General features: G+C 56.7%; 1 protein-coding gene across 10 annotated transcripts in view; it reads left to right on the top strand.

The window, feature by feature from the left end:
* The first annotated feature begins 919 nt into the window (after positions 1-919).
* Adgrb2 (adhesion G protein-coupled receptor B2) overlaps positions 920-21,651 on the top strand; it is a 37,140-nt gene continuing 16,408 nt past the window's right edge. For 6 of the 10 annotated variants that reach the window (XM_075946912.1, XM_075946914.1, XM_075946916.1 and 3 more), the window contains exons 1-4: positions 920-1,058; positions 7,523-8,336; positions 20,521-20,604; positions 20,887-21,051. In XM_075946912.1, the coding sequence (XP_075803027.1) occupies positions 7,538-8,336; positions 20,521-20,604; positions 20,887-21,051 (1,048 nt within the window). In that variant the 5' untranslated portion in view covers positions 920-1,058; positions 7,523-7,537. The remainder of the gene's footprint in view (positions 1,059-7,522; positions 8,337-20,520; positions 20,605-20,886; positions 21,052-21,651) is intronic. The other 4 variants (XM_075946917.1, XM_075946919.1, XM_075946921.1 and 1 more) reach the window with 1 other exon arrangement.

Raw genomic sequence — 21,651 nt, forward strand, 5'->3', positions numbered from 1 at the left:
TTATTTCTACATACGAGCGTTCTGCACACATGTAGCACCTGTGAGCTTCTACACATACAGTATTCTTAAGGCACAAGGAAAGAGCAGCATGCATTCAGGATTGAGCGCATGTCAATGCACTATGCATATGTGCAGCATTTGCATGCACCCAGCCAGGCAATATTGCAGTACACACGCAGGGCACCTGTATGCATATGCAAAGTTCAGTGCACGAGTGGCACCTGCATGCACAGGGACAAGCAATATGCGCTGCATATTGGGGAGGGGGAGAAAATGTTTTAGCCTCCCCAGCTCGGGAGACCCTGGCTGCGCTAGACGCCACTGACTTGGGGTATCGCTGGAGGGGTATCGCGGTTAGGCTCACTCTACGGTCCAGGCGGTCACGGGCAGGGCGGGGGCTTACCCCGGGCTTCTCCCGCGCCGGCGCCTGGGGCCCAGGGTGAGGAGGGGGAGGGCGCGCTTGGCTCGGCTGGCGCTGCTCCCCCTTTAACAGGAGGCGGCGCGCGTCGCCCCCGCCCCCCGCCCCCCGCCCCTTCTCCCGCGGCTCCTCGCGCCCGGCCCGGCGCGCGCCCCCTCCCGGGCCCGGCCCGCGCAGGCGCCGCGTCCCCGCCTCGGCCGTCATTCGGCCCGGCGCGCGCTGCGGGCAGCGGCCGGAGCGGCCGGAGGAATCCGGTTCGGTGGCAGCAGCGGTGCTGAGAGACAGAGAGGAGGATGCGGCACCGGCGATCAGAGCCTGGGGCTGCGGCCGCCGCCCGCGAATAGGAGGCGGCGCGCGGCGCGGGCGGTGCTCGGGGCGGGGAGCGGGGGGCGGCGCGGCGAGGAGGCGGCGGCGGCCGCAGGAGCCCGCGCCCGGCCCGGCGCCCGCCCGCCCGCCCCGTGCAGCTTCGCGGCGCCTGCTCTGCACCCGCCGCTCGGCGGAGCCGGAGCCTCGGGCCTCGGCGCGGCTGCGGCGAGCTGCCCTGCGCCCGGCCCGGCCCCCACCTTAGGGATGGCAAACTTGCGCCCCGCGGCCGCCTCCACCAGTGCCGGCCCCCGCTCCTGCTGCTGACGGCGCCCAGGTGAGTGCTCGGCCCCAGACCCCAGCCGGCTCCGCACCGAGCCCTCGCGCGCGGTCCCGAGTTTCCGCACCAGCCCGCACTCGGGGTGCTCCGCTTGACCATATCTGCTCAATTCTCCGGCCCGACCTGAGTCTGTCCAGAGCTCACTCAACCCCTGTCTTAGAAGGGACTCCCAAGCCCTGGGAGGAAGCCCCCGTAGTCTCCCACGAGCCCCTTTGCTGCCCCCTCCCCCAGCCTGGACCGACCCCTTGCCGTCTGTGTCAAAGTCCCCCACCTTTAGAATCCTGACCCAGTCTGACACACCGCTGTCGCGAGTCTTGCCCGGTCTCTGCCAAGATCCCGGCCGTGCGCCCCCGGTCTTGATTCGAGACCCTCTCCAACCTGCAGCTCGGCTGTCCCCCTCCCCCATCTCCCCTCGTCTGGCAGCCGGACTCTGGACCTCTCTTTCACTCTGCCCCTAGTCGTTCCGGTCCCCAACCATGTCTGTTACTGCCCTCCCCGGCGCCTGCACGGCCACCATGCTTCCCCTCTATTTCTGCCCCGAGTACCCCTTCCCCCATATCTGCCCAGAGTCCCGCCTTCCCTTTCCAATCTCTGCTGCAAGTCCCCTCCCCCTCAGCCTGGAATTGGGGCCGTGTCCCCCTTGCTCCTCCAAGATCCTTTCCTCAGGCCGAGGTCTCCATCGGACCCTCGGCAGACTCCCGCGTTTGTCTTTGGCCGGAACCCCCGCCTCCCCCATCCCTATCCTCCCACCACTGGTCTTAGAACCAGGCACCAGACGCACTCTTCTGCAACCCTGGGGGCTGTCATGATTTGGGGGGCTGTAGGCTGTGAAGTTGGCGACCACTCCTGCAGTCGGCTTGGTCCGAGGGCACAGCCGCGGGAAATCCTCCGCGCCACGGCTAGTGCAGAACCGGCGACCAGTCTGTTGCCCGCGGGGGGGAGGGGCGCCCGGGCCGAGAGATGCCGCCTGCCTGCCCGCCTTGCCAGCTGCCTGCCCGGCCCCTGGGCGTCCTCTGGCGCCCCCTGCCCGCAACCCGGGACCCACCGCCCCTTCTCTCGCGGACAACCCCGGGTTTCCGCAACCCAAGCGTTAGGTGTCTGCGGGACTGACGCTGGGAAGTCCCTGGGGAGATGAGGTTGGTGGGCGAGGCCAGGTGCCCAAACACTGGTTGTACGGTTACGTGCTTTGGGGATGGAGAAGGATGGTGTTGGATGGAGGGCTCATCCCACCAGCAGGTCAAGAGCCCTTTGAGCACCAGGCACAGCTGGACTAGCCCCGGATTTCGGAATGCTCTGGTTGCTTCTTGGGCTTGAGTAGGTGTCCTTAGGGAGCTTCTGTCTGTCTACCCCATCATATTCCTCACAAGATAGGGGCAAAGGTAGAGTCTATCCGGCTTGGACTTGAGGAGGCTGTGAGCAAATCGACCTGACTCAGGACAGAGCAGGCGCTTGGAGAGTGGGGGTCAGCGTGGACACCGCACTGGGTATGCCCTGGTGATGTTGGGGAGATGAGGGACCAAGACTGACAGAGGCAATCTTCCTCTCCTCCCTTCTGCCTCCTCACTCCCCCATTCTGTCCTCTCCCCCATCTTTCTTCAGGAAGGGATGGGTCTCGTTTAGGGTGTGTGTCCGTGGCGGGCATTTCTGTTGCACAAAGGGAGGGTCTAGTTAGTATTTGCTCTCCCCCCTCCTAGCCCTCAGCTATTGAAGGTAAGTAGCTGACACTCAGTTTTTGATCAGATGATCTGGGTTCAAAACCTGTGGTACCTGGCCAAGCTCCCTAACCTTTCTGAACCTCAGTTGATCCTCTCTAAAATGGGTCAGTGACCACTGCCCCCTATAGTTGCTGGGGAATGAAATCAGATTGTACCATGGAGTGCTTATCAATACTCGATAATGATGTCTTGTGCGGTTTGCCTTCAAAGCCAAGGTCAGGTCCCTTGCTACTAGTAATCCCAAGGAGGAAACGTAACAGTTGTACCTCTTTCACCTTCAGAATAATAAAGACAGAAAATACCTTCGTCCCTTTAACCCCCTAAAGGTCTAGGAAGCTTGCGACTGCTACATTCCCCCCACCTCCCCCCTGGCTCCGCAACCTCGGGATCCTCCCTGGTCATAGGGACACCAATGAAGACCAAGCCAAGGGCTCTGAGGTCTAGATTCAAGTATAGAGGCTGGGGAAGTAGACTCAGTATACCGAAGAGACAAGGCGCTCAAAGGCAGGCAGCTCGTTAGAGGTGGCCCATATGGAAAACCAACCACTCTGAGATACAGAACTCTTGGAGATCAAACATCGTCAGGAACTTTCTAGGGTAGTTAGCGCTGCAGGTCAGAGTTAGGGGCAACCTGGCCTGAGAGCCATGGAGTTTGGAGAAGCCTAGGGCTGACGCGAGTGCTTCAGTAGGAGGAAAGAGACGCGAACCCGTGTCGTTGTGGTTGGTTATTCATCTTCTGGCGGTGTGGCTGGACCTGGGTTCCATCGGGGAGTGGCAACCTCCGAGCTATCCTCCCTCCGGGGCAGCCCTGACTACCGGGGAACAAAAGCTTTCGGTTCCTGTAGCAACCGCTCCAGCTGCTGCAAAGTTCCGGGGAGGCGGGCGGAGGGTGGCTGAGTCACCGCCCCCGCCCCCGGGGGCCGCCCCTCGTCCCCGTCTGCTCGGCTAGCCTTTCCCTCGGTGTGTGCGGCTGGCCTCCTGAGCGTCCCTCTCTGCCTTCGGTCTGGGATTGGCCTCACCCCGGGTCGCTCGCTCCTTCGGTCCCGCCCCCTAGCTCGAGAGGCTGGATGGAGGGTGAGCGCCTCCCTGGGTGCCAGCGGAGAGGGGTCCCCAAGCACCCTGCCCCCAGCTGGGAACACGGGCGGAAGACCCGGAGGCCCCGTGGCAGGCATCGGTGAGGCTGAGGATGAGTGACGGGCGCGCGAATTGGAGCTGCCAGGTGGATAAACGCGACGGATGTGCTCGTCGCCCTGCCTCCTCCCCCGCACTTCGCCCCTCCCCATCCCCTGGCCAGAGCGCTCGAGCCTCCGCATCCAGTGTTCGAATTCACAGCTAGTCCCTGGTAGACAAGAGTCGATCTGATCCCGGGGACCCCTAACAGCCGACCCAGAGGTGCCCCACCCCTTGCTGATCTTCACCCTCTACTCAGGCAGCTCAACCCTTGGGTTCCTTTTTTTGGTGCAGATGGAAGCCCGAGGCTGGGCAGACCTGTGGGGTCTTTGAGGATCCCCATTCTCTCCTGAACCTAGGCAGAGAGGAACTCGTTGGAATTCTTGGGGCGCTTAACAGAGAAATGATCCCCTAGACTAAAACTACTCCAGGCTGCTCCTCTCCCATCTCAGCCCAGAAAGGTCCTGAAGCCTTTTGACCCTTTCCACCAGCCTTTTCTGATTCAGGAAGTTCTGCCTTAGAGCGGACCTTGGCCTCTACTTCCTAGCTTGTACCTCGAAAGGCTCTGTGGTCTTCCTGGCTTTGAGGTGACGGTGTCACTTTGGTTTCCCCTGGGCCTTGGACTTTAGGTGAGAGGATTATCAGCATGGTCCTAAGAGACCAGGGACAGAACTCATTAGGCCAGGTCAGGCAGCGTGTTGGAGAGGCTAAAGGAGAAGAAGCCATGTGCCATTCCGGGGTAGTGATGGCACTCTATTCCCCAGAGAGGGAAACTGAGGCCCAGGTAGTTATGCATGGCTAATAATCACTGGCTGCTTGGGAGGCTGGGATCCTTTCCAGACTTCTGCCTGGCTCAGTGCTCATAGGAGGACCCGTCACAGCTGAACACCTCAAGATCTTGAATAAGGTCATGGCTGTGACCCAGCTTCAGTTGAGTCTGTCCCTTAATGTGAAGGGTAGAAATGTAAGACGCTTGCCCTCATCCTCTGTCTCACAGTGAGGCAGGAGCTATGGAGCTGTGAAGGCCATGCCCTGAGGGCAGGGGAGAATCCTGGGATGGGTCTGAAGAGACTGAGTGGACATGGGGATTGGCCAGTGTGTACAGGTGGCTCCCTTCCGGAGGAGCCAGACTTTGGCAGGGACCAGTTTAGACTTAGTGTTTCTTGATGAACTGGGAGCAGCAGAGGTCCAGGAGTTGGGACCAGGGCTCTGTGATTCCCCAGCTTTAAAAACATAAGGAAGGGGCTATGGGTGGTCCTGCCCAATACCTAGCTGTCATATACCATGTCAGGGCCAAGCACCTGTGTGTGTCCACACGTGGGAATCGACACATTTTTGTATGTATGCAGTGGTCTGACTTCACTGTGTGCGTGGTGTGTGCACCTTTGTGTACATACGAGGTCACATGCTGAGCTTGCCACATATCAGCATGCATGTGTGTCGTCATATGGAGAACACTGAATGCTTATCTGCACACACATCTGTGCATGTGTGCTGTTGTGTATGTATGTGTCTCTGGGGCCCAAGTCTGTTGAAGCCCATGTCTGTTGAGGTATATATATGGGGAAGAGGTTCCCTGCCTTGCTCTAGGTGGGGGAGGGGAGGCCAGTTATAATGAGCCCCCACCTCTCCTCTGCTGAGCTGCAGCCATGGCCTGAATTTTGCAGCCTGCTTAAAAATAATTGGGGGCAGCGGGGGGGATTGGATGTCACTCATCATCAGCCTCTGGCTTCGCCGGTTCCCGCAGCAGCCTGGGTGGGCTGCACAGTTTGGGACAGGCATGATTGCAGCGGGGAAGGCCAGGGCTCCGCTGTGCCTTTTCAGCTCCTCAGAGGAAGGTAGGATAGTCTTTGGAGGAGGGTGAGGCCGCTCCTTTTCAGTGAGTGAGCCTTTCCAGAATGGTTGGGGAAGGATGGGTGCCTGTCTCTGACTGGGGCTTGGGCTTGGCTCAGTGGCGCCCCGTGCGGGGAAAGTCGTGTTCGGAGCTCCATGCATGCTGCTGCAGGATTGGAGTACTGGGGTTCTAATTTCTGTTCCCTGCTCCTGAAACTATTTAGAACAGTCCTGGGGAAAGGTATCCCCAGGGAGCAGCTGTGTCTTAGAAAACCTAGCCACACCTGTAAACTGTCCTATGGTTGTGATTTGAATTCCCAGAAGGAATCACTTGTCCACTTGTCCTGAATCCCAAGCAATAAACTAAGGGAAGGCACAAGAAGCTCTGGGTGGGCTTGGGGGTGGGGAGCCGAGGTCCTGAATTCCAGTCCTAACTAGTCCACCTTCGTGTGATCTTGAACAGGTGGCCTTATGTTTTCTCTAACATGGAAGCTCCAGACTAGATGGGTCCATGCTGGCCTGTAGGCTGTGTGGTGGCAGGGAGGAGGAGGAGGAGGAGGAGGAGGGAGGCTGTGTGGTTGAGTTAGAATTGGATGGAAGTGAGGCTGATCTAGATTTGTACCCGTCTGCTTTTTGGGAATTGGGGTAGAAGCTGGGTGGGAGTGGCCGGTGGTTCTGCCCTGGTCTGATGGGTGGGAAGGTGGTTCCTGCCTTCTAGCCTTAGTGTCCTGCAGGGTGCACCTTGGGTCCTGTGTGTCCTCTGCCTGTCTGGACTGCATTCACACTTGCTGGGAGATCAGCTGAGCATAGCACTTTGAGAGAAAGAAGCCAACAGACCGGCCTTCCCTCTTACGGCCTAGAGATGAGCCTCAAGGAGAGCACGCTGAGGGAGGCAGGCCTTTTCCAGGCCCGGGAAGCCAATTCTGTGGAGAAGGTGGAAAGAGGGGGCGGTGATGGGAATTACTGTACCCATTTTGTAGATTAGGAAACTGAGGTTCATGAGACTCATCCGGCCGGCAAGTGGCTGGCTGAGCTGGACTGATGCCCGGTGTCTCCCTCCTCTCCTCGTTCCCACAGCAGCGGTACCCATGACATCCACACTGGCAGTACCCTCTCTTTCCCAGGTACGGCTGGGTTAGGCACCGTTCCTGGCACCTGGCAGTCACTCCACCCCTTCCTCTCTTGCTCAGTGAAGGGAGTGAGTGAGAACATTGTTCCGGGAATAACCTTGAATCGCGCTGATTTATAAAAAAGCAAATGGTTGTCAAACATCACCACGTTGACTGCTGGGTTACACACGGCACTCCTCACAGCTGATCACGACACACCGACTGAGAGCGGCGGCTCTGGAGGATAAAGGGGTGGCAGGGCTGGCTGAATGTGGATATCAGGATGTCAGGCCCAGCCGCCCCTGGCTGGTGGGCTGCATGGGGGGCAGCGATAACTAGGGCTCTTAGGAACTGAGGCACGGCATTCCAGCTCCTCCTGGAACTATTCCCTAAGTTATTTCATTGCCCTTGTAGGGTAGATGAGATAGGCAATTTTGTAGGATCCATGCGATAAGCACAGCCATTTTACAGGCAGAAAAACCAAGGCGCAGAGAGGTCATCTGCCTGGTCTAAGGTCATACAGATAGATGACTATCCTCCCCCCCACACACACACTCCTTGTGATTACACTCTGGAGCCTCAGAGCACTTGCTGACTGACCCGGGGCTCTGCTGACCTCTATTTTTTTCCACAGGGCAAGGGACATAGGATGACCCCAGCCTGTCCCCTCTTACTGTCTGTGATTCTGTCCCTGCGCCTGGCCACGGCCTTCGACCCCGCCCCCAGTGCCTGCTCCGCCCTGGCCTCGGGCGTGCTCTACGGGGCCTTCTCGCTGCAGGACCTCTTTCCTACCATCGCCTCGGGCTGCTCCTGGACCTTGGAGAACCCTGACCCCACCAAGTACTCCCTCTACCTGCGCTTCAACCGACAGGAGCAGGTGTGCACCCACTTTGCCCCCCGCCTGCTGCCCCTGGACCACTACCTGGTCAACTTTACCTGCCTGCGGCCTGGTCCCGAGGAAGCGGCAGCCCAGGCGGAATCAGAGGTGGGGCGGCCAGAGGAGGAGGAGGAGGCAGCGTCGGGGTTGGAGCTGTGTGGTGGCTCAGGCCCCTTTACCTTCCTGCACTTCGACAAGAACTTCGTGCAGCTGTGCCTGTCGGCTGAGCCCTCCGAGGCCCCACGGCTGCTGGCGCCCGCTGCCCTAGCCTTCCGCTTTGTGGAGGTTTTGCTTATCAACAACAACAATTCCAGCCAGTTCACCTGTGGCGTGCTCTGCCGCTGGAGTGAGGAGTGTGGCCGTGCTGCAGGCAGGGCTTGTGGCTTTGCTCAGCCAGGGTGCAGCTGCCCTGGGGAGGCTGGGGCCAGCCCCGCCACCACCACACCTCCAGGGCCTCCAGCTGCCCACACCTTATCCAATGCCCTGGTGCCTGGGGGCCCGGCCCCACCTGCTGAGGCTGACTTGCACTCGGGGAGCAGCAATGACCTGTTCACCACCGAGATGAGATATGGTGAGTCTGGGCCGGGTCTGAGTGGGGTGGGGCATCGAGGGGACCGACAATGTCTGCGGGTGTCCATCCTGGCCAGTCCCGACCGTTTGCAGAGGACGTCACCTCTGTGCTCAGCCTTGTCCAGATGTAAAGGTCATCGAAATCAGATTTTACCTGAGCGGGATGCAGATGAGCCGGTGCCGGTGGTGCAGATAGATAGTTGGCCAGGGGAGCTTCCTGAAGAGGAGGGTGCTGGAGCACAGACCGTAGAACAGGTGACAGGCACAGCAGTGCCGAGGGCATCCCGGGCAGATGGAGCCCCAAACTGGAGTGGCTGTGGCAGACCCTGGCACTGTGAGTTGACAAATCTGCCTGGAGGCTGGAGTAGGCAGGGAGCAGAAACGCGTTTTTTGCCCACACAGGTCAATGATTTTTGGCAGCACCCCAGGGTCAGGGCGGAAGGAGGTGAGGGAGAGTGTGCCTGGGTGAAGAGGCCCGAGCTCTGAGATGCCTCGGAGGGCTGGACTGGCTCAACTCCCAGTGTCCCATCTCCCCCACTGGGCCCATGTCTTCTGGGACCAAGGCCGCCAGCTGCTGGCGCTTCTTGCTGACTGGGCAAAAGCTCTTGGAGTCCTCTCGCCTGCCTGCTCCCACACCCACCCCAGCTTCACAGCCATGGCCACCTCCCACTGCCCTGCTTCCTACAGCTTCTAGTCCCAGCTCCCCTCGCCAGCTGGACCTTCTATGCCTGGTGACCAGTGCCGAGCCAAGGACTGACTTAGGGGTCAGTGGGGAACAGGCCCCAGAGCTAGGTGGATGGGAGAGAGGTAGATCTGGAACTGGTCCATGTGTTGGGAGGCCCTTTGCCTCTCTGGACCTCCGTTTCCCCAAATGTTGGTCTACCCTGGAGAGGATGGAAGATGCATGTAGATCTCACTGAATATTTACATGGGAGGAAGGGGGCTCATGTGAGGTCACTGGAGGGATCAGCAGAGGGCAGAACCTTCTTGTATCCCTGCTTTGGAGAGTAGAGCCCAGGTGCTGGACACTCTTTGACCGTTAGCATCGTTAACAAAGGCATTGGTTTCTTTGTAAAACTGGGAAGTGTCTTTGAATTAGTTAGAAAGGGAGTTATAACAATGGCTTCTCCTAGTGCTTTTCAGGGGGACTTTCTTGGCCTCCCCCATGAAATATCTGGCCATCATGCCCACATGGGCACGGTGAGCACCTAGTGGCCTGGCCAGCTTGGCCTTCAACAGCGGTCGATGAAGCCATCCATGTGACAGCTAGGCCGTGGGCAGGTTACGGGCCCTGGAGGCTGGCCTGGGATTTAGTGCCTGCAGGAAGAAATTGAATTTTGCTTCTTTTGTCGAACATCAGCGGAGAGCGCCAGGCGTATATCAGGAGGTTTATGACTCTTCCTGCATGGCCACCACCGCTGTCACTCTGTAGGGCCTCCCCCATTCTGCTCAGCTGAGGGCAAGTTCTTTTGTGTGGCTTTCGCTGTGGCCCCTCGGCCCAGTGGTTTGGAGTGGAAGGAGCAAGGCTTTGCCCTCCTGGATGGGCACTGGCTGGGCAGGCTGCCATGTGGAGCACAGAGCCAGGAGCAGCCAGCTGGGCTTGTTGAAGCCGGAAGCAGGATCTGGTTGGTAGCGAGGGCATCTTCAGGAGTCAGAGAGGGCTCATGACTGGAAGTGTACCATCAACAGAGCCCCCACGAGGACCCTTGAGTTTGAGCTGGATGGAGGTTGGATGGCCGGTTATTCTTGAGGCTCTTGGTGCAGAGACCCCTGAGCTGGAGGTTCTGGCTGTTTTTGGACCTTGCCTCTGCTCTGCCCCTTGCCCCATTTGGCACCTGTTCAGGTGGTGGTTGCTCTGTGGGGAGCTGGCATGGGGAATACAGCATCAGCTGACATAAGTGGGCTGAACTTGCCCTGCATACTGGTACCCAGAGCTGGCTGGCTCAGCCCCTTCCTCTCCCCAAAGCAGGCAGGAGGCTCTTCCGCTCTGCCACCTCCTCCCTCCTGCCCAACCTTTCTGACGTGAGAGACGGCGGGTACACTACTCAGTTCATTTCACGTGCCAGGGCGTGTCTGCTGGTCAGAGGCGTTGTCAGGGCCCAGAGCACGCTGCTCTTCTCACCGAGACCTTGGGCCTCCTCCACACCATCCTCTATGCCACACCCTAGAATGCAGAATAAGCTGGCGCAAGGAGCTGCCAGACAGAGAGCAAGGTTTATGGATGGTGAACAGGAAGAGACCCTCTGCCAGGAACTGGGACAGGGAAGGAAGCTGGGTTCCCCCTCTTTAGGACATCCTTGAGAGGAGTCAGCAGAAGACAAAGCAGGATGGACCTAGGGTGGGACCAGACGATGAGGTTAGGGGATGAGGAGGTTAGGGGCCGTGGGGTGCCTTGGCCGGCCTCAGAGCAGAGTGCGTTTGACAAGAGGGTACAGGCGCCTGTTAATTTCACGCAAACTGCCTTTGATAGATCTCTTGTTATTTTTGGTGAGTTGAGCCATAAATTTGTGCCATCTTGCTGCCGCAATCTGTTAAGTGTGGGGAGAGGAAGAAAGAGAAGGCAGGCAGGAAGGAGCCCTCAGAAGGCTGGCAATGAGGCTGGCTGAAGCCAGAGCTGGGAGGCAAGTCACAGAAGTGGTGCCCACTGCAGGGCCCAGCTGCTGAAGATGGGTCGCACTCCCACCCACTAATCCTCTGGGGCTAGGGGATACTTGTACACGGGGATGGCTGGAAGAGCCCCCCGCCCCCCAAGCCCCCGCACCCCATGCAACGCAACTACTTCCCTCCTCTGGTGTACAACTGTCTTCCCTCAGGGCACTTTCCCTCCCGGGCCAGATGTTCCCAGCCCACCCTCCGCATCATCTGCACTCTTTCTGAGGCATAGCCCCCGGGGACACTGTGGACTCCTGTGTGTGGGGGGGGGGGGCAAGGGTGGCTTCAGATCCCTACTTGCCTCTGCCAGTGTGTCACTTGAGCAAGTCACTGGCCTTCTTAGAATCCTCAGACACCTCAGATCTCTGTGTGTCACCTTCCCAGTCTAGAGCCCGAGCCTCCAGTTCCACCTAAGCACCCCTTCCCAGTGTTTGAACCCTCTGTTGGGAACAGCTGTCCACTCTTTCCAGCCCCCCTCCATCTCTCGCCTGCCCACTCACTGACCCCCCTCATTGTCCTTAGAGCCCCTATTTTCTACTCCCTACCTCTGCTTGGACTGTCTCCCACCCTGGGATACCTTTTGCCCTTGGTGACCAGTTCTTTCCCATGCTGCTAAGCCTCATGTATGAATTACAGCACCTGTGGGTGCTGGAGAGAACACCGACCTGCTCCACTCAGTCCTGGGAGTGAGGATGCTTGCTCCCTCTGTGCTCAAGTTCAGGTCTTCTGTGTTGGCCATTCTGTTCTAGTGGCGGGAAATGGGGCCTCACCTGCTTCTTTGCAGCTCCTATGCTAAGGAGGCAGGTCCTCGCTATAGAGCAGGAAAGACGGAGGGCATGGCATTTCCTGGGGCTCCTGTCAGTGCATCCCAGAATTTCAGGCCTTTTAGTACAGCCTGCCAATCTCTCATACATATCACTGGGTCTTTTTTTGTGTTTTTTCAAGACAGAGTTTCTCTGTGTAACAGCCCTGGCTGTCCTGGAACTTGCTCTGTAGACCAGGCTGGCCTCGAACTCACAGAGATCTGCCTGCCTCTGCTTCCTGAGTGCTGGGGTTAAAGGCGTGTGCCACCACTGCCCGGCCCCCATCACTACCCAGCCCTCATCACTGTGTCCTTATCTGTGGACTTCCTGCAGAACCTGGGTCTGGCTCTGAGTGAGATCAGAGGAGAGTGGGATACACCCTGTATACTCCTGTGTCGCAGGGTGACTGCTGGTACACGGTGACAGTCAAGGCCACAGGCTGAAGTCGCCCTGTCCTGAAGTGGACAAGTGACTTCACTGCTACTTTGTCACCTGTGCAGTGAGGACAGAAGAGCTGTGCCCTGCAGTGCTGTAAGAGCTCGGTGTGGCACTCGGCTACGTTAAGCTTCTCTCCTGCTCCTAATGTCACAGGTCCACGGACTAGGCGTGTTCTAAAGAAAAGAGGTTTATTTTGGCTCACGATTCTGTTCTAAGGTCAAGAGCCTGTGTCTAGTGATGGTGACCTTGCTGGCAAAGTTCCTAGGTGGTATATAGAATCTATCACGTGCTATCACATGGCAAGGGAGGGACCATGTGTGCCTGTGTCTCCTTTCTCTTAATTCTTCTTTTAAAAAGACAGGGTCTCGCCGGGCGGTGGTGGCGCACGCCTTTAATCCCAGCACTCGGGAGGCAGAGGCAGGCGGATCTCTGTGAGTTCGAGGCCAGCCTGGTCTAGAAGAGCTAGTGCCAGGACAGGAACCAAAAAGCTACGGAGAAACCCTGTCTCGAAAATAAAAAAAAAAAAAAAGACAGGGTCTCTCTGGCAGGCCTGAACTTGTTATGTAGACCAGACTGGCCTCAAATTCACAGAGATCTGCCTGCTTCTGTCTCCAGGGAGCTGAGATTAGAAGTGTGCACCATTGTACCTGACATCTCTCATTGCTTAGGAAGCTACCAAGACTAACCCCAGTGACCTTCTCAAATCTTCTTCTTAATTCAAGTTAAGTTTGTACTTTTTTTTTTTTTAAGACAGGGTCTCATGTATCCCAGATTGGCCTCAACCTTACTATATAGTTGAGCAGGACCTTGAACTGCAATCCTCCTGCCTCTGTCTCCTGGGCCTTGGGATTACCATGTCTAGTTTTATGGCAGTACTGGGGATGGAAGCCAGGGCTTTGTCATGCTAGGGAAGTCCTCTCCCAGTTGAGTTCCATCCCCACCTCCCTGTTTTGTTCTTGAAGCAGGATCTCACGTAGTCCAGGTTGGCCTCAGACTCACAGTGTAGCTGGGGATGACCTTGAATTTACAGTCCTTCTGCCTCCATCTTCCTTCCACTGGGATTACAAGCCTGTGTCACCATGCCTGGCTCTGAATTTCCACCCTCTTTATACCTCACAATGGGGAATAAATTTCTATACACGAACCCTTGGGACACACACTAAACCACAGTGCTGGCCAATAAACAGTTGCCGTGTTATCATAATTTAGTGTTCTGGATGTCACAGAAGGTGGGGAGGGAGAGTGGAGGATCAAACTATGAGGGAGTGGGAAGGCGGAAGAGGTGACTCTGAGGTGGGTTTTGAGGGGTGAATAGGAATTCACTAGCCTGTGAAATTTCTCCTTAAATTGAATTGCCTTTTAAATTTAATATATTAAAAAGAGATTTCATATCGTAAATGGAAAGAGTTATCACTTATCTGAAAGAGAAGATAACAAAAGCAACAAGCACGGCGAAAACAAAGCGGCGGTATTAAATTCTAGCCTTCCGTGTTCCTGCTTCCTCGTTTGTTAGAAAGAGAAATTAGCACTGGCTGGATATGTGTGAAAGTCTGGGGCTCACGAGACTTTATCCTTAGTGCAGTTGGAAGGGCATCTGGCATCACTGGGAGGAGTTGTGCCCTTCAGGAAGACAACAGGCGCAGACAGGATGGTCCCAACAAGTCAGCCAGTTGTCCTAGAAGAGACCTAGAGGTAAAGGGCCATTTCCCTGTCCACAAGGCCCCAGCCACCGCAGGCATCCTGCTGGCACATTGTAAAAGCCCCTGGAAGGGCCTTGTTAGCCGAGAGAACAGCCTGCACAAGGGCGGAAGTGTGAACTAGCACACGGAGGAAGAAGCTATAAGGAGCAGAGCTGCTGGCTGGGAAGGGAGCCGGGGCCAGGACTCTGAATGCCGTCCCAAGCAAGACACGCCTTGTCTGGGGACCTCATCCTGATGCTTAGTGGCTTGGAAGCAGCAAGAAACAGGGCATTGTGGAGGAGGCGGTCTGAGTCAGCTGTGGTCCTGGCTCTCTAGGAGGATGTAACCACATGGGGAAGTAGCAGGTATCCAGCTCAGGTGGAAGGCTGGGCTCATGGGTTCGTAGGAAGTAGGATTCCCCAAGGGAGCCTGGCATCCTGGCAGGTACCTGGCTTCATAGGGAGACCCAGTTACACTGGGCTACAGGGAAGAGCCTAAGGTTTTCAAAAGCCACCTCCCTCTCTGCACCCCTGGAGCCAGGAAGGCATGGAAGGCCACAGCAGGGGAGCTGGCTAGCTGGTCCTACCAAAGCTCTGGGGCCAGTGTGAGGGAAGGGTGCTGAGAGCCCTAGGGAGGACTCGCTTTGGAAGTCACAGCCTTCTCTCCAAGGAAGCGGTGGTTGTTGTGGTTGTCTTTAACACATTCTTAACGTAGAGGTCTTGGGTGCCCAACCATGTGGAGTCTGGGGAGCACAGCGTAGCTCAGTGAGCTCAGGGACAGAGAGCCTGTGGATACTGCGTACAGAGTCAAGGTGAGCAGAGGGTAACCCCTGGTGGCCGGGGTGGAGGAACCCCCAGGACAATATGGCCTGTGTTTACTGGAGGGTTTCCTTGGCTTGGCTGCTTGGAGTCCAGGCCTTCCGTGCCAGAGGGCACCGAGGACTGGGACTTCGGTATCATGGGAGCTGTGGGTACGGAGGACTGACGGCTAATGTAAGATGATCTAAGAACCAGGCCACAGAGAGGGGGTCAGCACACCCAAATTCCTGTGTAGCGAGTCTGGGACGGCTGCTCGGAAGAGGCCACATTTACTACGTACTTGGCAGTCAGATGAAGGGAAGGGCGTTTGACAGGGAAGGAACAGAAGCATTCAGAGGAGAACGTATTTGTGTGATTGAACAATGGGGTACAGTGCGTACACTGTGTGCGAGACAGTCCATATCTCTAATCCTCTCTCTGGAGACGTGGTAGGCATTATCCGTAACTTCCAGCTGAAGAATCCGAAGCTCAGAGAGATCAGGTTTCTTGGGCGAGAGCATACATACAGCAAGACCGAGGCAAGGCTGCAAGTCCCATATCTGCCTGTTCAGCTCCTTCTCATTGGTCCAGGCTGTCTTGCTGTGTGCTGGACTGTCTGTCTGGTGGGAAGATGGGAACAGGGCTGGACAGGCCAACAGGAGCCAGAGGTTTATAGTGTAACCATAGCAGTGGGGAGCTACTGAAGGCCCCCTCAGAAGGGGAGTCATGTGGCTGGAACGGGATCCCAAAGTGTCACTTAGAAGCCACAGAGGAGAGCTAGCCCCTGATGGTCTCAGGGGGTGGTGTTTTGGGGAGGGGCTGAGCACATGCAGGTGAGAACCTGGTGAATCTCTATGGGCATTAGGCAGGAAAACCAGCTAAGCTTCATCCTGTCAGAGCGGTGCAGCTCTGGAGAGGAAATCCGCATCAGCCAGGCCTGGCTGTGAGCCCCGCTCACCTCTCTCCCCTGGGAACCTCATTTCTTATGAGTGAAGTGGGTGAACTGACCCCAAGGGGACTGAGTGGAGTACTGGGGAGTGCCTGGTGATAGGTACCTGGAACTATTTAGTACATGATATTTTATGGCTGGTGAGATGGCTCAGTGGCTGAAGTGTTTGCCTCGCAAGCCTGAGGAACTGGGTTTGGATCCCCAGAACCTGTATAAAAGCCAGGCATGGTAGTACACGTTTGTAATCCCTGTGATCTTGCAACAAAGCGAGAGGTGGGATGGAAGATTTCAGAAGCTTGCTGGCCAGCTAGCCTGGCACATTCGGTGGTGAGCATCAAGTGATTCCGTCTTAAACGAGCTGGAAGGTGAGGCCTAACACTTGTAGCTGTCTTCTGACCTCCATATGTGAGCTCTGACATGCACAAACGCGCACTCACACATGCCAACATATATACACACATACATAGACACATATCACACAGGTGGGACATTGGGGATCATGGGGGCACTCAATCCTGTCTTGGGTCCTTTGTCCTCTTTGAAATTGCCTGCCTCAGCCTCACGGTAAACCTACCGTGTTCTGGGCCTGTACATGCATACTGAATAAATGTTCCTGGCAGGACATACCAGCTGGTCTTATCTGTCTTTGTCTCCTCCAGGGACAACTGGCTTTCCCAAGCAGGGAGATGAATTGCTGGTTACTCCTGAGGGAGGTGGGGTGGTGCATGGGAGGGAAGGCTGCGGGAGTAGAGGGCCCCTAGCTGTGCAGCAGGCTGTTCCTTCACCAATCTGGCCCTGCTCGGGAGACTGAGGGAGGGACCCCAAATCTAAGTTTGGAAAAATCTTATTGCAAGTAGGGTGGACTCTAGAAGCCACTAACTCACCTTTGGTTATAATGGCTGGTGAGTTGGTTGGGGGTGTGGGGTCCACAGGGAACAAGGCAAGCCCACAACACACAAATCAGATGGTCTTTGACATGTCTTGAGTTGTGGTTGACTGCGTGCCAGGCTGAGACCTAGAAATGGGCACGAGGTGTAATCGGAGCAGGACCCAGAGTGTCCTATGGCACTAGGACCCGTTGTACAGCATCTCCAGAATGTGGACTGTGATGGATGCTGGCCTTAAGGGCGGCCCCCGTGGGGGCTGGTGTTCACAAGGCTTGGTGGGGGACTGTATACAGCTTCAGATGGCTCAAAGGGGGAGGTGGGCAGTGCAGACAGGAGATGGAACCACAGGCTGGAAACATGGCTCAGTGGTTAAGAGCTCTGCCTGTTCTTCCGGAGGACCTGGGTTTTGCTTCCCAGCACCCCACATGGCCGCTCACAGCTGTTTATAAGTCCAGAACCTAGGGACCCAACAACCTTTCCTGGCCTCCAGGTGCACAGACATATATGCAGGCAAACTGCCCCACACATAAAGTAAATAATTAAAAAGATGGGAATGGAGCCATCTGTGATGAAAGGGACATAGGAAAGGGGACAGCTACTGCCTAGGAGTGGCCAATAGGGAAGGCTTCTGAGATGAGAGGTTATTGGAGATGGGGTTTGAAGGTTGGATAGGGGTTTTCTAAGAAGGTGAGGACTCAAGGGAAGAGGTTTGAGAAGATGTGTTGAGTGGGGTCTGACGTGAAACAGTTCAGGGGGTCACCTAGCTGTGGATTGTGGGGCAGGTGGGGTTTGGGCAGGATGATGGGGGTGCTGGCTCAGGGGGATGCATTAAACTTTGAAGATGATTGTGGTAATGGCTGACGGAAACGTGGCTGCTTGCTGTAAGGTAGGGAGGTGGCAGGGTAGCCCAGGAAAGATCAATGTTGAGGGTCAAGAGAGATGAGGCCTGCAGTGTCCCCAGGATTCAGCAGCAATGAGGACACTGGTGACTTTGTCAAGACCTGCTTCAGTAGAAAGATGTGGGCAACAGTGAGACGGCAGTGGATCAACGGGGGAGGTGACATCCAGCCAGGAAGTGAGCGAGTGGCAGGTGAGAAAGCGGAGTGTCAGCTGGGGATCACTCAGCGGGATTGGACGGAAGCCCAGGGCAGCAAGCCCAGGGCAGCGGCTAGAGGAGGAAGTGTGGGGCAGGGAGAGACCCCTAGAACAGAGGAGGCCTGGGTCAGTCACTTGCTACAGGGAGAGGTTGCCAACGGAGTGCTCACAGGAAGGGGACAGGAAAGGGGCCTTCTGGGAAGGCGGAGGAGGGGTGGCCACAAGTCAGGGCTGTGTACCCTAGCTTCCCCATTCCCTATGAAGGAGGCTCTGGCTAAAGGAGTGGCTGAGGGGAGAGTGGATCAGGGCCAGTGGGACCCCAGAGGGGAAGCAAGGAAGCCCACAAGGGCCTCTGAGAAGCCTGGGTGCCTAGCAGGCACAGAGCCCCAAACCTGTCACAGGGCCAGCTGGCTTCGCTCTAGGGCCTTCAGCAGCCTGGGAGTGGGTGTGGAGAAAGTGACTCGTCACCAGGCTCTAGGCTGGGATGGCTGAGCAGGCGTGACAGGAGAGCTGGGTACAGGGGACTGAGCAGCTGCTGGCCTGGCTCCGACACCTCTGAAGACTGCTAGAGACGGTGTCTTAGTTAGCGTTTCTATTGCAGTGGTTACGAGATCATGGCCAAAATCAACCTGAGGCATAAAAGGTTCATTTCATCTTACGGCTTGTCCATTAGGGAAGCCAGGTTCGGTACTCACGGCAAGAAATGGTGCTGAGGCAATGGGGGAACACTGCTTACTCGTGTGCTGTAACTCCTCGCTGGCTCATTCCGCTTTCTTATTTATTTATTTATCTATCTATTTATTTATTTATTGAGATAGGGTCTCTCCGCATATCCCTGGCTGTCCTGGAACTCACGGAGATCCTCCTGCCTCTGGATTAAAAGCGCGTGCCACCACGCCCAGCTCAGCCTGCTTTCTTATACAACCCAGGGTCACCTGCTCAGGGGTGACCACCCACGGTGGGCCAGGCCCTCTCACTTCGATTATTAATCAAGAAAATGCACTTCAGACTTGCCTGCAGGCCCATCTGAAGGAAGCATTTTCTCAATTAAGATTTCCTCTTGTATATCTGGGAGGTTGGTGCCGAGTTGGCAAAAAATAACCCGCGTAGACTGAGACTGTATGAGGGCTCAAGGAAGCATGGCGGCTAAAGGGTGGCGGCGGGAAAGAAACCGATGCCACCATTCACGCAATTCCTGTTGAGCTTCCTTCGGGGGTGGGGTGGGGAGGGCTTAAGGTTAAGATTCCTGAAGGCGGGATTTTTCCAGAGCAGTCAGGATCAGAGATAGGAAGGGACTGCTGAGAGCTGCACAGCTGGCTAGTGCCGGCTCCCAGGTCTCACGTTCCAGGTGAGACCCGCGCTTCCGGTGGTGCAGAAGTGACAGGAAGTAGCTCAGGCCTCGAGACTCATGGAGACCGCAATGGATGCAGTGCTGGGGCAGTTCAAACCTGGGCTGTAGGTTTTCTGGACATGGCTACTTTACTGGCCTGGTCAGCTTTCCCTGAGGTGCAGTGGCTCGACCGAGCAGCAGGGGGCGGGAGGAGCAAGCCCTCTGAGGAGGAGCACAGCCCTCTGCTGACCAAGCTTTCTGAAACCAAAGAAAGAGATCTAGGAAAGAAGGAAAGCGATTCTTGCTCGTCGAGGGCACACCATGGGCTGAGCCCTATCCTCTACATGCTCTCCCAGTCATCTGTCCAGTGTCCCCACTATGGGTGTGGCCTTCCTTGGTGCATTCCCGCTTGTCCACACCCGAACCCCCAGTTTGAGGCTGTTAGCTTTGCCCTTACTGTAACAAAGACCTGCAAGATCGGCTTATTAAAAAAAAAGTTCTCTACTGACTTTGTGGGAAAGGCTGTTTTGGCTCATAGCTTAGAGGGTTCAGTCTGCTTTCCTGATGTTTGGGGGCCTGTGGTGTGACAGCGCATCAATATGGGACTGTCTCTCGGGCCACCATTCATGGCCAGGAGTGGAAAGGAGACGAAGAAGGGACAAAGGTCTACTTTATCCTTTCCTGTCCCCAGTAATCATAAGACCTATGAGTGCTACCCAATAGTGCCACCTCCCAATAGTACCGACTCGAGGACTAAACCTGAAATACAGAGGCTGTTGAGGATGCTGCAGCGGAGAGGGGCGCAGGCTGTAGGAACCGCTGTCTACAGCAGGGCAGGCTCAGACTTCCAGGCCCAATGGGGCTGCCAAGGCCTGGACCAGTCCTCTATTGGGAGGAGGACCTGTGAGGGTACAGGCTTCTGCATGAGCACCCCCACCCCGTCCGAGCACCCCCCATCTCACGTAACCCAAGGCCTTCACATCATAGTCCATTACTGTTCCATGTTGAACGCCAAGCCCATGGTCTGCCCCATGCAAACTGTGACCCAAGAGCGGATCTGAAGTGGCCAGGCTGCTTGTCTGTTACTTAGAGTCTGTCTTGGGAGGAGAAACCGCCAAGCTGCAACCTCAATAGGATTGTGCACATCTGGGCAACAACAGCTGGGCTCGAGTCCTTAGTTCCTCACCTCACCATAGAAATGACGATCACATGTTCCCAGGGAAAGAGTTAGAGGAGATAGGTGTGGGCATGACTTGGAATAGCACAGACACGTCGCCAGAACTCAGTATGTTGACCATTGCCTTCCAGTCCCCATCCGGCTGAGGCAAGAGGTGGACAAGGTGGTTATGAGTCCCGTGTGGCCTTCTGAGCCTCAGTTTCCTTATCTGTAAAATGGTGGTGGTGGGGCAGGGGGCAGGATGTGATGCTCTCTCTGCATCGCCTACAGTTGGTTCCAGGCCCTTGGGCCGAGGACCAGCAAGGCTGCCCTCTGTACCACTGTGGCAGCACTGAGCTGGCTTTTGCTAAGCCCCTTGCCACCACCTCCGTGTTCCAGGTGAGGAGCCGGAAGAGGAACCGAAGGTGAAAACCCAGTGGCCAAGGTCTGCAGATGAGCCTGGGCTATACATGGCGCAGACAGGTAACTCGGGCCCGCCTCCCTTCCTCTGTGGCGGGGGCCCGACTGTGGCGTCTGGTGGCATGTGTGCTGGCGTGTGCCTGTCTGTGTCTATGTCCTGGAGCTCAGTTATGTTGCCATGTGAAGCCTGTGGGTAGGGATGGGTTGTCTTCCAAAGAGCCTGCCACTCGGGGTCAGGGTAGGAGGGTCCCTTTGATGCCTACCTCCCATCTTCTGGTCCTTCCATGCTCCCATGCAGCTCTCTGGGAGGTGTCCCTTGCCGCCGACGCTGTCCCTCTCTCGTAGGCGACCCGGCAGCTGAGGAGTGGTCCCCGTGGAGCGTGTGTTCCCTGACGTGTGGTCAGGGTCTGCAGGTGCGGACCCGCTCCTGCGTGTCCTCCCCCTATGGGACCCTGTGCAGCGGGCCCCTTCGGGAGACCCGGCCTTGCAACAATTCAGCCACCTGCCCAGGTAGGCGTCCTCCTCCCTGCTCCATCTGCCAGCAGAGTCAGGTCCTGTCTGTTGACAGGGCATCAAACTGACAGCTTCCCCAGCTGTTTGGTCGCCCCTCCCTTGCCTTCAACAAACTTGCCTGTCCCCCACACCATGCCTTACCCAGGCACTGCCAACCTGGCATGAAGCACTTGAGGTTATGGAAGTATCAGGACACACGTCCGGGGTCAGCTTTTGGCACGTCACTTCCCTGATGCCTCCATCTTGTAGTCAAGGCTGTTCTTTGCACATCGCTCCTCCTTAGTCCTGACCTCACCGGCACCTCTCGTAGCATCCCAGCTTTTGGCATTTGCTTATTCTTTCCCTGCCCCCCCCCCCATCTTGGCTAAAGCATCGGCCCGCCCTTAGATCTAAGATATATGCCACTCTGTTTTTAAAATGAAGCCCCCCCCCGATGGTCCCCACTTTGCTCTGGGTTGCCCTTCCCTTGGTTACCTCTGATAGACCGTTAGGCTTAAATCAGTTGAACACGCAGGTACTTTAGGCAGGTACGGAGGAAGCGCATGTGTCTGTTGCGGTTAGCTGGTGATAGTCAGGGCAGTGTTAACCAGTTCTGCT

The sequence above is a fragment of the Microtus pennsylvanicus genome, chromosome 13 (assembly GCF_037038515.1).
Source record: "Microtus pennsylvanicus isolate mMicPen1 chromosome 13, mMicPen1.hap1, whole genome shotgun sequence".
NCBI classification, from domain to species: domain Eukaryota; kingdom Metazoa; phylum Chordata; class Mammalia; order Rodentia; family Cricetidae; genus Microtus; species Microtus pennsylvanicus.